We start from the raw sequence: 15,648 nt of genomic DNA, 5'->3' as shown, positions 1-15,648 counted from the left end.
TGCTTTTCTGCTTTGCATTTTAGATATTTTCTTTGATAGTAAAGCCATTCATAATTTTAAAACTTCAACTATCTCAAGGTTCTCTTTTCTATCTACCTGGTCATTTTAATAGTCTCTCACTCCTTACTCATGTTTCCAGTATCCTTTTCTAATTAATTCTAATAAATACACGATTTTATAGTCTGTGTCTGATATATTCCATACCCGAAGTCTTTACTGATCTCATTCTGCTGCCTCACGCTTAAGCGGCCCCTTTCCCGTGTGTGTGTGTGTGTGTGTGTGTGTGTGTGTGTGTGTGTGTGTGTGGTTTGTCTGTTTTTTACTCTGAGCTTTTATTCTAGGCATTTGCTTTGTGAGAATCCTTAGAGGTCTGGACTGAAAGCAGGTCTTTTCTAGAGAGGATTTGTGTGTCTCTTCCAGATAAGCATCTAGGCACCACTAACCCAAGATCGTTTTAAGCTTAGTTATCAGCTGGAAGTGTTTTGGATCATCCACAAAAACCAAGCTGAATTCAAGCACAAAGCCTGTTTTATAGTTATGGATTCTTGTTGGAGTTTTCCTTCTGCTTTACCCAGCAGCAGAGTTTTTAATAAGACCATTTCTTTCTAGTCGCTGGTGCTGGTAGTGGAGCGGGAGTGGGGAGGGGGACTTGGGTTTCTGTCTCATTCCCCCTACTCTGCAGCTGGAGCCCTGTGGGGGCCCACTTTTCTGTGGCTTGTGTCCTTCCAGACTTCCTACCTTGGGTAGTCTGGGGCTTTGTCTCCTGTTCCCAAGACCCTGGAGGCCATGAAAACAAAGGCTCAAGTTCACCTGGGCATCAGCAAAGGCCTTCGGGCAATGGGTTACTCTTCAATTTCTCTCTTGGAGTTCCTCTTTTCACCCAGTTTGTGGGCCTTGTGTGTTTCTTACTTTATGCTAGCTCATCAATACATTTAAAAGACTTTATCACAAAAATATTATATCTGATACTTTTAAATGGTTTCAGTGGGGGAGTCGGTCAGGATACTGGACTCCCACGCTGTAGGAAATGGAAGTCTCCATTTAATGGGAAATGTGACTCTTGCAGAGAGGGACATAATCTGCAGCATTTCCCAAAACCATTTGACCACAGAACCTTTCTTTTGAGGAAGGTCATAGAGGATGGGATCCCAGAGCTCCTGTGGGGAAATTCTAAGCTAGAGAAACAGTTTGAGTTCCAGTCGCTGTACAGTAAGAGCAGCGAGACCCACCACGGATGATTTTCCCTGGATGGGGCCTGTCTCTGCGGCTGCTTAATCTTCAGAAAAGCCTTGCATGGTGAGTGTTGTCTTAAGCTCCAATGAACTGACAAGGAACCTGAGGCTCACAGAAGTGAGGTGACTTGGTCAAGGTCGTAAGGTGGGGAGATGGCAGCGCTAGGTCTTGACCTAGGTCTGGCTGCCCCTAATCCTCTCTCTCTTCTACCCATGCTGCCCCTCAACCAACAAGCAGGCCTCTGATGGGCCGTCAGGTTTGCTGCCCTAGAGGCAGGAATAATTAGGACTTACAACTGCATACGACACGCATGGCTGCGAAGATGCAGAGGAATGTGGAGAGATGCGCAAAGGTGGGCTCTAGGTGTGTTGTCACAGCTACTTTTATGCCGTTAAAATAAATGTGAATGGCGCAATGTATGCTACCCGCCTGTTTTCGTGTCCCTACTCTCCAGGAGGCTGTGTCTATCGGGGTCATCAGAGCCCAGCACAGGCCAGGCCTACAGTAGGCACTTCACAAACACCCGTGGAAAGTTTTCTTCAAACGGTCAAATACAGAGTTAGCACAGGACCCAGCGATTCCACTCCTAGTTATATACATCCAAGAGAAATGAAAACGTACGTCCACACAAACGCGTGTGTGAACGTGTGTGGCAGCGTTCTTCTCAGCAGCCAAAGGTGGAAACCACCGAAGGTCTCCCCATGAACGTGTAAACAAACTGTGGAGCGCGCACACGGTGGAATAGGAATCGGCCATGGGAAGGAAGGAACTCGTGCCACCTGAAGGAAGCCAGTCCCAGAAGACCACGCAGTACACGGCGCCATTCACATGCAAGCCCGGAATAGGAAAATCTATAGACGAAGAAAGTCGCTGAGTGGTGCTGAGGGCTGGGGCAGTGACGGAGGGACAGGGGACCTAAAACTGACAGCAGTGATGGTTGCCCAACTCCGTGGATGTGCTAAAATCTACTGAATTGTACACTTTACATGGGCGAATGGTATGGTACGTGAGTCTCTCAATAAAGCTCTCCAACTCATCTGTGCAATGAATACAATATTCCTAGTGATGCACACCACCAGATCGCTCGAGAAAAGTGATCTTTTTCAGTGTTGTCGTTTCTCCCAGTTAAATCCGATCAACGCTTTTACCTCATGCGAAGCTTTCGGCTTTTCACAGGGCGGCTCCGGTGCCTCCGCCCGGGACCTCCAGTCAGGAAGGCGTCCTCCGGGCTGTGAGGCCCAGGCTCTGCTCCGTCGTCCCTGACCTGCCCGCCCACCTGCCGTCCACACCCACCTATGAGGCAGGAGTTGTGGTACTCGTCTGTCTGCATGTGGTACTCCAGGATCTTCTTGCAGATGTTCTCGGCGCACTGATCAAAGTTTTCATACATGCAGTCGGGCCTGGTGATGGAGCGCTTCTCTCTGCGGTAGAACTCCTGCAGGAGAGGTTGACCATCACCATGGGCTCTGGAGCAACCACCGCGCTCCTGCAACCTCCACCCTGTTCTCCACACCGCCTAGCCCTTTCTCTTGATGGCACCGCTGCCAGCCACGCTCTTCCTCCCCAGCTGCCCTTGTCACCACTGCCGTTATCTCAGCCATAAGGCATACGTGACCGAACAGCAAAACTCTATCTGTCCTTCAAGACCCAAATGGAATCTTATTCCAATGTCTAGGTTGAGAGCTTTCTATGATGCATTCTATGAAGTGCCAAGCTGGGTACTAGGCTGAGGGCCACAAGTAGGGAAGACTCAGAGCCCCTCTTCTGAAGGATTTGCAGCCCAGTGGGAGGCTGACAGGAACACACACAGACACCCCCGTGTGGGGTGTGCTGGAACTGGGCACTGGGTAGCTCCCATTGGAGGCCCCCTAGGTCCCTGTTCTAGCAGTCCCACCTGTCTCCCTGTGGGGCCACCATGTCTGTTGCCCGTCTGTGGGGTGCTGGCCTCCCAGGGACAGAGACAGGGCTTATTCCTCTTGACCCACCCAGTATCTGACACACAGTGTCCAGGAAATGTCTAGTGGCTCAATAAATGGGTAAATGAATGAATGAGGTTTAATTTCTAGGAAAACACCACATGAGGTGACAGAAGCTGGGTAGCCGTGGTCACGGGAACTGGAATCCCCTTTCCTCAGTTTTACCCACAAGGCCATCAGCAGAACATAAGAGGCAGAGGCAGCTGCCGACGTGTAGCGAGCAGCCGGCCAAGGGACAGGCAGAGGTCTGTGTGTGGTGGCCCTTACCTCTATAACGTTCAACAGATGCTCATTGCTCTCCCAGAGGAGGGTCAGGATGATCCCTTTAAAATCCCTGCAACACACAAAAAACAGATCCCTGAGGGGCCTTGTCTAATCACACCAAATGGAGTGGACAAAACCAAATGGACAGAACATTCTGAGCATGCAGTGGCCCAGCCAGAATTGGATGGGATGCCCAGGTGTGTTCTCACCTGATATTTCTATTTGTCTAGTTTAATCCCTCTTCTATATGACAAGCTGGGTTTGGCCCCTTCCAAGAGTCTATTTTCTTTTGGCCTCATCACTCCTTGCTCCTGCCCCAGGACCTTTGCACACTGATTCTTCCCCCCGAGAACACTGTTAATTGGTCACATTTGCTACTGTTCTTCCTCAGATCCCAGCTTGGTGGCAATTCCTGACCATCTTATTCCCATGCTCTCAGAGTGGTCCTCAGCCCTACGGCACTCCCAATGGGGGGTTTGGGATTGATTTGCGTGACTGGCTGATTAACCTCTATCTCTCCCAGAAAATGGTAAAGCCCACCCGGACACAGACTGTTGTGTCTACTTTTGCTCACCATGGAACCCCCAGTCCCACTGCAGTGTCTGCACTTGTCAGTGCCTTGGGATTGGTTGAAAGAAGAAAGAATGATTTCTTATAGATATTAATCAAATGAGCAAGAATTCCTGTAGGAGCAAACATCCTCCTTGTGGAACCTCTGGCCGATGGGCTGATTGTGTGCACGCGGGGGCTCTATTAAACAAATCTGCACGGATCCATTGGATATTCCTGTCCAGTTAGGTCAACCTTCTCTATGGTAAGAGTGAAATAAGGGACAGGTGTCTTAGAACTGCATCTAGCTGTGGGACACTTAATTTGTCACAATTTCTGTTAAGTGATGCAGCAACTGTTGTACACACATGTTGGCCAATTTCTAAAACATATGCATATCGGTCACTTGATGTTTCACTTGAAAATTCACTCATCATAATTAAAGAAAATTACAAATGGACTGAAAAGCAAAGGAAAAAATGAAGGCCAACATTTTATGATATTTCCGTCTGCTGCTTTTAAAATCAGTTTGGAATTAGGTTCATGTATATTTTACATTCTGTTCACTCAGTAAGTGTTTTCCCACATGAAGATATCTTTTTAAATGGCTGCGTAACACCACCGAGTATGGAAGCACCATGGTTTGCAATCTCCTATTTTTGGAATGTTAGGTTTTCCCATTTTTAACTGGAATAAAAAGTATTGCATGGTGTATCTTTGTGCGAGTTCTCTCTTCTTGATAGAATGGTTTCCTTGGGAGAGACGCCCAAGGAGTTGCGCAAAGGCATAATTTTATGGCCTTTACTACCTTCCCAAACTGCTTTCTGGAAAGATCTTTTGCTGTTGGTCATGACAAAAACTCTCTCCTTGGCCAAGCGGTAGATGGGCTCCTTTGTATCTCTTCACCATCCCTTCCCAAACAGTATTCTGCTGTGTGATTCATGCCACTGGCATGATTTGATTAAGGATAATGTGAAAGCTCAGCGGCTTCTCTGGGAAACTTCACGTCTCCCCCAGACTGGCCCATCTAAGCCCTCTGTCTTCCCCTCACCTCTGCTCCTTGACTTCCTTCTCTCACCACCTCCATCTCCCCTCCAGATTCCTGGTACCCTTCAACCCCTCCACCCCCCCCCAAGCCTCACCTCTGTCCACTCTGCAAAACATTTCCCTTCCTACTCCCATCCTCAGCTCCCACATTCCCTTGAACTCTAGGCCTCCCATCCCTCTCAGGGCTCTTGCGGGGTCGGGGAACCCTAAAAACAAATACCTGAGACTGAAAAGGAAAAAGGGCTAATTGGAAACAGTTTGAGTGTTTCAGCCACTCATATGCACCCCAGAAGTAAAAAACCCTTATCGAGGATACTTATTTTCACGGCAATACAATTATTCACAGGAGTTCAGTAAGAATCTATCCTCCTTATAAAGGAGCATAACTGGAAGAGCTGATATATGACCAAGGCTTTGACTGGAATGTCATATGGAGAAGGACACATAGAATCAGATATGACCAGACAATTTTAAGGGACCAAGATCCACTTTATGGGGCCAATGCTTACAAAGCCCTCCTGGGAAAAGCAGCCTGTACCTGACTTATGGGGTTTTCAGACTTACAGGTGAGGAAGGAAGACACCTTCCTGGCAAGCCTAGGAACCTTAGGATACTGTGGGGGCCTCAGAAGAGAGGGTTTCACCTAAATCTAGAGGGGTTGCAGGTAAATGCTGGCCGGGCTTCCGAGCCTCAAGAGGCTTTTGAAAGTTTAATCTGAAATTCTTAATGAAGAGTTCCAGCAACACAAACTTAAAGAGATCTATGCGGTCAATTACCATTCTTGCTGCATTTACATAAAGAATCACTATATGCTGGCTAATTGAACATAATAATTAAAAAAAACTGCAAAAAAAAAAAAAAACGAATCAGGCCAAATCTAAAGAGATCAGGCTTGTTTTGTAGGCAAGCATCAGAAAGAGGGGTGATAGAATTTTTATGCCTCAATGGAAAACTATAGCACATTCTCGTGGGTTAGAAGATTTTAGTCCTATTCACCATCTTTAAGATTTCGTAACCTACCTATAAACTGGACTGGGATCTTGCCATCTTGCACAGTTTGTCAGTCCTTACCAAACGCTCAGTTCTTCTAGTTTCCTTCAATATCTGGCCACAACTCCCCTAATTAATGTTTCCAAATTCTCTCCCACCTGCTGACTTGAGGCCACTGAGAACTAAGCCTGGCTGCCTGGTTCCTTATTGAGACTTTCTGTCGTTTATAGCTGGCTTTCCCTCCAAAACCTAATGAAGTCCAGCAAGCTGATGCTGGATGAGGGGCAACCGTAATGCCTGGAGCTGCTCCTGTGTGGGCCACTCAGGATGTTTCAGGACGACATCTAGAAAGCTTAATTGGCTACCCTACTACCGAGTCTCAACAGATGGTTCAGCTGGTCTTGAAGGAACAAAAGCTGACTGAATGAGAAATGAACTTATACTGTTCAAAGGAAAGAAGAATGGCTCTTCTTTCCTTGAATAAGAGGAGGGATTGACCATGACCCTCTGCTTGACCAAACTTTAGACAGGCTCTTCTGAGCCTACTTCTTGCCTGGACCTCATCCTTGGGCACTGTTTTTAGCCTGCTGGGTCCTATGTGAGCAAGAATACTGTTAAGTCAGTTTAGACACAACCCCCACCCTGATATCAGATCACCTCCGCTATCTGATCACCATGGCCTGCCTGCAGCAAGAATCCTGCTAAGTAGGCTTAGCAAGAATCCCACTTCCCTTGAATTTTCCATCCACTGACCCCCTTGCTCTGCACATTGGCTATAGATCTTCCCTTGTCCTTATTGCATTCTGAGTTGAGCCCCGCCTCTCCCCTACTGGAACAGTCTTGACACCTATTACAATGGTCCTGCATAAGGTCTTCCTTACTGTTTTAACAAGGATCAGAATAATTTTTCCCTTAACACCTCACACTGGCAGTGCCTGGGAGGGACCATCTGCACCCTCCCTTGATAAACTGGGAACTTCCTCTAAAATCTATTTACATGTTGGTGAACCTCAGGCAAAATATGGAATGGATTTCTTCCCCTTTCATTTGTTTGTATTCTAGTGAGAATTAGAAAATACACATGTTTGTTTCTAACTTTATTTTCTCCTTGCGTGTGGTCTCTTCCAATTCTCCCCTTACCCTGCTGAGTGCTGGAGATTTCCTTAGCAATTTGCTGGGGGAAGGTGGGCAGGGGAGGAGCTAATTTTTCCTTTGTTGGCCTTATATACCACTATCGTGTCTTGGCTGGTTGTTATCTAACTTTTAATTGCAGTTTACCTGAGAGGAGTTTAAAGAATTTATTTGCCAAAAAAAATACCATCTTTTTCCTTGTGATTTCATCTAGTGTTTCTTGGCGTGGCGATCCTGTATACTCAAGGGAAGCCTGCTGGTGACTTGCTGGCTCCTCGCCACAGCTCCAAGAGGAGGACCGTCTTGTACCCGCATTGCGCAGCAAAGATGCAGGCTTGTAGAGAAGCCACTTAGCCGAGAGGTCCCAGTGTGGGGCTCAAAACACCATCAGTCTGATTCCGTTTTCTGATCAATTCACCACTGAACTAGGCCAGGAAAGTCTCTCCCCTTTCAGAGATTTCATAAATGTTCAATTTATTTATTATTTTTTCTGTTTAGCCTGTGATCTTTCTTTTTCCCCACCACTAAAATACCATGGTGCTTCCATATGGCGGCTAACTATTCAGCAATACAAAGGGATGAAATATTGATACATGTGACAACTTGGGCGGATCTCAAGGGCATTACGTTGAGTGCAAAAAGCCACTCTGAAAAGGTCATACACTGTATAAGACCATTTATATGACATTCTTGGAGTGACAAAATGATAGGGATGGAAAACAGACTAGAGCTTGCTTGGGGTTAGGGAGGGTGAAGGAGAGGGGTAGTAGGTATGGCTAGAAAGGGATAGCAGGAGTGACTGAACGGTTGGTGGTGATGGCGCAGTTCTGGTTCTTGATTGTGGTGATGGTTATGTGAATACACACATGTGATAAAATGACAGAACTATACAAAGTTGAAAGAGAGAGTCAAGGTTTTGATGATAAGGAATGTCTCTCTGTGTGGGGGACAAGGGAGCATCTAGCTGCTGACTTGGACCCAACTTCTGGGCCACCTGAAGTGAAAGCCACCCATTTTTGCCAAGGTCACAAAACCCCAGAGATAAGACCAGTGAGGCGAAAAAACTGGTAAGGAGGGGTGCCGTGATGGCGAGTTCCCTGATTAAGGGGTGTGTGTGCATTCATTGTAGATCTTGACTTTCTCTGAGGGCCCCCAATCTTCTGACGTTGAAATCTTGCTTGTTTGTTTGAAATGTAGCCATATTAAGTGGAACTGAGTTTGTTTTAATCAAAGAAAGTAAAATAAAGGAAAAGAGGGTTGAACATTATATCAAAAGCTAATGATGTACTATATATTGGCTAATTGAACATAATAATAAAAAATTTAAAAAAAAAAGGAAAAGAGGAGTGGGGGAGGTGAGGCATTAAAAAATTGAAGAAAAAAAAAACACCCAGAAACAAACCCCAAACGTAAAAGGGGTATGCTGCCCTGCTACCCCAAAAAGCTTAGCTTGGAAAATGACAAATCTTGGTGAAAATGTCTCTCAATGAATTTAGGTGAAATGGGGTGAGACACACTGACCTTGACCTTACCTATCCCCTCAACTACCTCTCCTGATATGCTCCCCATTTCTTACCTTCCCCCCAGCTGTGTTGGGTTTAGCCACCCCCTGACTGAGACAATGGTTTAAAATGGAGTTCAAGGATAAGGTACCACTTACTCAGCTGGCGGTGGTGGCCTCTCCCCAAGCACCTGGTACTTTCTGTCCATTCGGTTGGGCCTGGAGTACCGTGTGATGCTGTGAGACACAGGTGAGTCAGTGCTCTGGAGGATGGGGTAGACGGGCAGGTGTCCTGGGGCTGGAGCCTCTGGGCCTGCCTATGGGACACCGTGACTCCCGTGTCTGGGGCTGAATCCTTCAAGATACTTCCCTACTCCCCATCTGCTGTGGAGACAACCTTATTGTAGGGGTGAAGTCCTCATCGCTAAAACCCACCCAAGGTCCCTGAGCGGGGGCGAAGGGCCAGAAATTGTGTATCCTTGCTTCTCTGTGGTGAGGACCCAAAGAAAACCAGGTTGAGGTGCTTTTCAAATAAAAATGTACTATGCCTAGTTAAACTTGAATTTCACAGAAGCAGAGAATAATGTTTAGTGTAAATATGTCCCATGCAACATCAGACAGCCCTAGCAACATGATCTGCATTTTGTAAGCACTGAGAGACTGAATATACAAATGGACAATAGCTGGACTGTACATCAATCCAGAGCTCTGACCCAGGCCCTGCAGCAACCTGCCCAGGAAACCAACTCCTTGGCTACCATAAACAACTCGGGAAGCCAGCCCGGTACAGGTCAGACTTGCAGGAAGCCATATTGTTCTCTCTCGTGGCAATCAAAATGCTAAACAGTAACTCCCATAACAATCCGCTCCAAAAGGTTAGGACTTGATTACTAACTGACAGCTTCCCTAAATTTTGTCCCTGCTTCCAACTTAGGACCAACCAGAGAAAGCCAAACACGCAGCCCTAAATAATCACATCGAATGCCTGCTGCTAGCTGGCCTGCCTCCAGCTTCTCCATGTCAACAGCCTCTAATAGAGGCACACCTAAAGGCCTCCCTTCCTCCACCATGCAGCCTTTTCACTCCCTTGCCTGCCTTTGAGTCTCTTCTAAAACGTAAGCGATGATGGCTGACCCCCTTGCTGTACCATGCTCCGAATAAGTAGGCTTTGCTTTTCTCATTTGCATGGTCTTAGGTTTATTTCCACATTGCAGATGGCATTCATGTTCCAAAGGACTCCATGGAGATACGCAAAGCAGGAATTTCCTCACTACTGCTCCCTCAAAACCAGGAATTAAACCATATAAATGCGAGCTCACAGAGAACCCAGAAGTCAGTTCAGCCACTAGCTCTGTTACTCGCCTTCTATAAAATCAGTGTCGGGGGACAGTGGGACCCACACTCACTGAGTCCTGACTCTAATGAGCTCGACGCGGGCATAGTGGGCAGAGTGCAGGACCAGGATGCAGAGGTCTAGGATTCCTCCTGCAAGGGAAACCATCTCCAATGTCCCTCTTTTTTTTTTTTTACCAGGATGATGGGTATGGGATGAGGGCTGCGATCCACCAGCTGTCACCATGGAAAACCACCGAACATCCAGATGGCTTCTCAAGGTGGGAGGCCCGTGTGAGCCACGTCACTCAGCAGAAAAGAGCACAGACCTGACTAAAGCCAGCTTCAGAACCAACCTCTCACTGGGTCCCTTGGGGTCTCGGAGCTGTGAGCATAGGTGGTACCTTCTGAAGACAGTCTGGTGAAGCAACGGGGTGGTCTCTGGCCTATGTCTCGGGGGTTCGGGAAGGCACCTGGGAAGGGAGATCCTGCGCAGCCCAGGCTCCCTACCTTCCTGTTGAAGTGGCACTGGCACTGGACAAGGCTTTTCTCACAAAGTGTTCCCCCCGGTTCTGGTGTCGCTTCAGGCCTTTGGGTGATGAGTGCCCAGGACAAGAACAGAGGACCCAAGGTGAAGATAGGCCAGGTGACAACACCAGCTCCCCCATCGCCAGTGCCCTGAGACCCACAGGCCTCTTGGCCTTTACCTGTCTGGGACCGGTCTTTGTCACACTGCTGGGTTGAGCATTTTTCATCGGGAAGTCTGAAACCAAAGGAAAGGATATGAGCTTTTCCCCAGTGACCATGAGGACAGCTCAGGCCAGGCACTTGGTACCATCCCAGTTAGCCCACAATACCATGTGCATTAGTCATATTATGAGCCCCATTTCAGAGGAGGAAACTGAGGCTCAAGAGGAGAAGCCCTTACACAAAGTCACAGGCTGACAGGTGTGGGAACCTCGTGTGTGGGACCCCACAGATGGTCCCTGAAAGCTCAGGGCCATGAGCTATGGTGGCAGAGCCCTGTTGTACACCCCGTGGCCACTCACTGAAGGATCCTCTTGACAACTTCCACAGCTGGGTCTTCAATCATGGGCTTCCCCGTGCGGCTTGGCTGCGCAAAGGACTCGGGGGTGACCAAGTCAATCTTGGCCTCCTCTTCAAGGGCCTCTGGAGTCACCATGATGTCACTCTCCACCTCCAGGTCGGTCATGACACTGTCCTAGAGGCCCAAGAGAAGGACCTGAGTGGGTGGGCCCAACCTCAGTGCCAGGGATGTAGGCAGGCTGGGTTCGTGTTCCCAGGGCCTGCAGCTGGAGGCCAGCTGCCTGATTCTCCCAGCCTCGATTTTCCTTCTAAAAAACAGTAATGGTCATATCTCCTTTAGAGAGTCATGCATGCATGAATGCATTTACCTGTGCATGTTGGCTTTCAAAATGTTTTCCGAGTACCTGCTTTCTGCAAGGTGCTGCCTGGGGTCTGGGACACAGTGTAGAAGGTAACATGTGACCCTTGTCTTTATGGAGCATACAGTCTAGCCAGAGAGACAAACGTTTAATATGTGCTTCTACAAATAAATGGTCAAAACTGGGACCACTGCTGTGAAGAAGTTCTAGAGTCTTCCATGAGACCAAGGGTCATGGACTTATAAGGCCAGCCTGTAGATATGCCCAGGCACTGTTCTTGAAAGAGAGGAGTGAATGAAAGTGTACACAAATGAGTGGCCAACAACCCCCACAAGTTGGATCTTAGAGAAAGGGTAGGAGTGGTGACCCACAGGGAGTGCTTAGTTAGGCTGTTGCCTATCTTATTCAAGTCTCGTGTCAGCAGGGAAGGACCCCGGCTGGACTCCCGAGTTCCATCTGGAAGGGCACAGTGCTGGTGATGTGATGGAGGCTTAGTATTGGTGGCATGGTGTGAAGAGCCTCCCCGTAGAAGCAAGCGCTGGATCAAAACACGGCAGTGAGAAGGTGGCCAGAACAGAACTTGCAGGGTGTCCACTTATGCCCACGTTGGTTCTACGACACTCCCCCCAGAAGTTGGTTGAGTGCCTCAGGCATTCAAAGCCTGGTGTGAGAGGCTGAGTATGGGGTGAGGGTGACGCAAACTCTGCCTTTTTGGGGCACACAGTCTAGAGAGACAGCCCCTAAAATGGAGATCTCACTCTAGGGTCTGTGAGAGAAGGCCCAGGGGTTAAGTCATGGCTTTGGTGTGGGAGTGGGGGCGAGAAATGAAGAAGCCATGGAGGGCAGACTGAGGAGGCTGCTGTGAAGGCCTAGTCCAAGGGTCTGGATTTCACCCTAAGGGCAGGAGAGTGACACAGTCAGAATGACCTCCTCCAGTGTTAGGTCTGGCTGCAGCTCAGGGAGTGGGTCATGAGGGGAAGTGAGAGGGAAAGGGCACCCAGGTGGGCAAGGAGAGGTGGGGTGGAGAGAAGCCAGTGGTTGCTCATGGGTGTGGGTAGGAAGGAAGAGGCTGAGAGGTAAGGCTTGCCTGAGAACCTGTGGGTGGGGTAAGCTGAAGGTCCTGGTGGAGATGAGGAGGTGGTGTCAAGAGGTGAGGGGTCTTCTGAGAGACCAGGGCAGGGAAGTGACCTGTCTGGGATTTGAACACAGATCTGACTGCATAGCCTATAGTCTTTCCAAGGCATCCCAGTAGACCTGATGTCCAACAGGGGCCTGGGAGCCTCCTCTTCCCTTAGGCTCTGCTGAGCCCTGTGGGTCTCCTAGGAGCCCAGACGGCTCCCCGACCCTTCCCCACTGCCCAACCCCTTCCTTTACTGTGCGTTCCTTACGGTAAAGACCACTTGAGTTACGGACACTGTGTCCAGCTTGCAATTGAGGTACTGAATCCTCTGGCTCAGTTTTTCTTTCCAAGTCTGGACGAAGCCAAGGAGATCTTCCGAGGTCACCATCTAGGGGAAGAAAGCCACAGGAAGCAGATGCAATACGGCCAGTTACCTCCATCTGAACTGCAGACCTCTCAGTTCTATGGACGCCCCCCACTTGCAGGGAGGGCTCCAAGAGAGTGGGGAAGGCTGGCCAGCTCTCTTGGGCAGCTGTGCTGGGGCAGCAAATCCTTCAATGATAGGGCATCAGGAATTCTAGTCCTGGTTTTATGGGTTCATTCTGCACAAATCATTTAAATTTGCTCAACTTGGTTTCCTCATCTGTATGGTGGGAACCCAGAATGTTCCCTGGGATCTCTTCTAGCTCTGACACTCTTAGAAGGAAATGTTTGGCCCCAGAGGGCCAGATTGTGTAGGAGTGAAATGACCACAGCCTTTCTGGAAGGTGACCTGATAAGGTCAGATACACATCCCCCTCTAGCAGCAATCCCACAGACCATGCTCCTGGGTGCGCAGGGAAGCACCTGGAAGGATGTTCACCTTCACCATGCATCTCACACATCACGCGGCAGTCCTCCCACTTGGTCCCCTGAATCATTCCCTGACCTCTGTAGACAACCCAGGCCCGGAGGTGCGTTGGCCTCTTCTGCTTCCTTCATTTCCGGTGCACTCTGAGTTCTAACCATTCCCCTGCCACTCAACTCTGGAATCCGGTGTCTCTGCTGGCACCTTGTCCAGGCCACTGTTCTCTCTGCCTCAGTCATGACACCCTGCCTTATCCTTCCCTCCCTCCCTGTCTTTCTGCACACAGCAGCCAGAAGCCGCTCTTTGCGCGTGGCACTGAACACGTGACCCTGGCCACATTTGTCCCTGGTCCCCACTGCCTTCACCATGCATCCAATGCATTGTTCCCATCTCCTGATCACTGCTTTGCAGAAATAGCCAACCAGTCCCCTCCATCAACACACGATTGCCTGCCCACCCAAGTTCATGCTCCTCTGACCTGGCCAGGAGGCTGTGCAAGCCCCAGGCACTGTGTCCAACACCCTGACACCACCAGGTGGAGACAGTGAGGGGTTTGAGGAGGTGAGGAAATGCGGAAGAGCAAATGTGTCTGCTCTGGAGAGGCAGAGCTGTCCCTAGAGGGTCTGTTGAAGGGGTCATTTCAGATTAACCTGCTTTCCCCATGTTCTCCGGGAACGTGCAGAAATTACTGCATGAAAGTACAGAGGTCACCGGGGGCTCTGCAAACAATGAGAATAAGATGAGGGACGTGTATTCACTCTGTGCTTTGTGGATGTTTGAACTTTCTTCAAGAAGCATGTGTTACTATGCAAAAAAACTAAATGTCCTCTCAGTGTTGACAAAAATAAAACCTCAACTCAGTCACTGAAGTGGAAGAGAAAAGACAGAGCTTGGTGAGGAAGGAGCGTCCCACTCAAGAAACCTCCAGCTGAGACATCTGGTTCTCGAGTGCCTGGCTGAGCAGTTGAGAAAACATTGCTCAGGGAGGCCAGGATGAATGTGGAACAGGACATAGAGATGTGTGCTCGTGGGGGAAAACAAGCAAGTAAACAACACAAACACGCAGAGACCCGCTATGCTGATCCGTATTGCTCTCATTCGGACTTTTCACAGTTCATACGTAGAAAACAGAAGTCACCAGTGTACGTGCAATGATCACAAACCAAGCAAATGAAAAATCAAACAAAAAAGTGGTTGCTCAGAGGGCAGAGTCCGGCTTCTATTTTTCATCTAGGGCTAAGTTCCGATTACAGGGAGGGATGCCTGGTGACGTCGGAGCGGGAGTGAGGTCAGCCGGAAGCCCCACACTCACTGGACTCTACAAGCCTGCCTGGGAGGGGCTGGGGGCTGGAGGAGGTGGCTGTGTTTTCTTTTCTTCCTTAATTCCATTGAATAAAGCATGGGTTAATTAGGAAGGCTCAGAGGCCCCTCTGGAGCTGGAGAAATCTTGATGCCAGATGTAAATTTACTTCCAGTTTATAATTCTTGTGTAATGCATCTTTACTATTCATAGCTTAGCAAATACTGAATACTTACTTTCTTATCTCCCTTTGAGTTTCGACACATTTCTACTTTCCTTTGGAGCTGTTCCAGAGAAGAGTTTAATCCATCTGTTTGCAAATTGGATTTTGCGACCTAGAAAAACCAGAGGTTACATGATTTGTTTCTAGAATATTTATTTTGATCAGGAAAATGTTCCGTAAAATATATTATCTGAGAGATGAATTCAGTATCGGGAAAATGAAATGGGGGGGAATGCACAATGTTATCAGAAATTACAGATTTCTGCAATAGATCAATGCAAATGTAAAAGGCTTTTTTGTTTTGTTTTGTTTTTTACCCTCAAAAAGATAAGGTTTAGAAATAAAATCAACAACCCACAGTAGTGGTTGAGGGCATTGTCCTACTGGGGAGGGTTGTCTGTATAAGCACCTGGAAAACCTAAAGAACCTTAAAACATTCATGCTGTGTCCCGTGGGAGGTACCCTATGGACATAATCAGAGTTTCCTGTGCAAGGGTGCTTATAATACCATTGGGATAATAATAAGAGAAATCTACCAAATGTTCCTCCAAAAGGGAATGGCTAAATAAAAATGGCAACACATTCAGGAGAGGGAAGCCATCACAGTAGTGCTTTTGAAAGAATCTTTAAAGATTATAATGCTTAAAAAATTGTATAGGGGCGCCTGGGTGGTGCAGCGGTTAGGCGTCTGCCTTCGGCTCAGGGCGTGATCCCGGCATTGTGGGATCG

The 15,648-nt window shown here is 48.2% G+C and overlaps 1 protein-coding gene across 5 annotated transcripts in view; it reads right to left on the bottom strand.

The window, feature by feature from the left end:
- CCDC180 (coiled-coil domain containing 180) overlaps positions 1-15,648 on the bottom strand; it is a 74,132-nt gene that overhangs the window by 12,137 nt on the left and 46,347 nt on the right. For 2 of the 5 annotated variants that reach the window (XM_048222996.2, XM_057313608.1), the window contains exons 28-35: positions 14,933-15,031; positions 12,818-12,937; positions 11,073-11,245; positions 10,731-10,786; positions 10,534-10,612; positions 8,851-8,928; positions 3,477-3,543; positions 2,527-2,668 (exon numbers count right to left, since the gene is read on the bottom strand). In XM_048222996.2, the coding sequence (XP_048078953.1) occupies positions 2,527-2,668; positions 3,477-3,543; positions 8,851-8,928; positions 10,534-10,612; positions 10,731-10,786; positions 11,073-11,245; positions 12,818-12,937; positions 14,933-15,031 (814 nt within the window). Of the gene's footprint in view, positions 1-2,526; positions 2,669-3,476; positions 3,544-8,850; positions 8,929-10,533; positions 10,613-10,730; positions 10,787-11,072; positions 11,246-11,290; positions 12,622-12,817; positions 12,938-14,932; positions 15,032-15,648 lie in introns of those variants that run through there. The other 3 variants (XM_057313609.1, XM_057313611.1, XM_057313610.1) reach the window with 3 other exon arrangements.

Source organism: Ursus arctos, unplaced genomic scaffold, assembly GCF_023065955.2.
Source record: "Ursus arctos isolate Adak ecotype North America unplaced genomic scaffold, UrsArc2.0 scaffold_18, whole genome shotgun sequence".
NCBI lineage: Eukaryota > Metazoa > Chordata > Mammalia > Carnivora > Ursidae > Ursus > Ursus arctos.
Note: the sequence above shows the minus strand (reverse complement) of the source record. Positions and strands in the feature narration are given on the sequence as shown.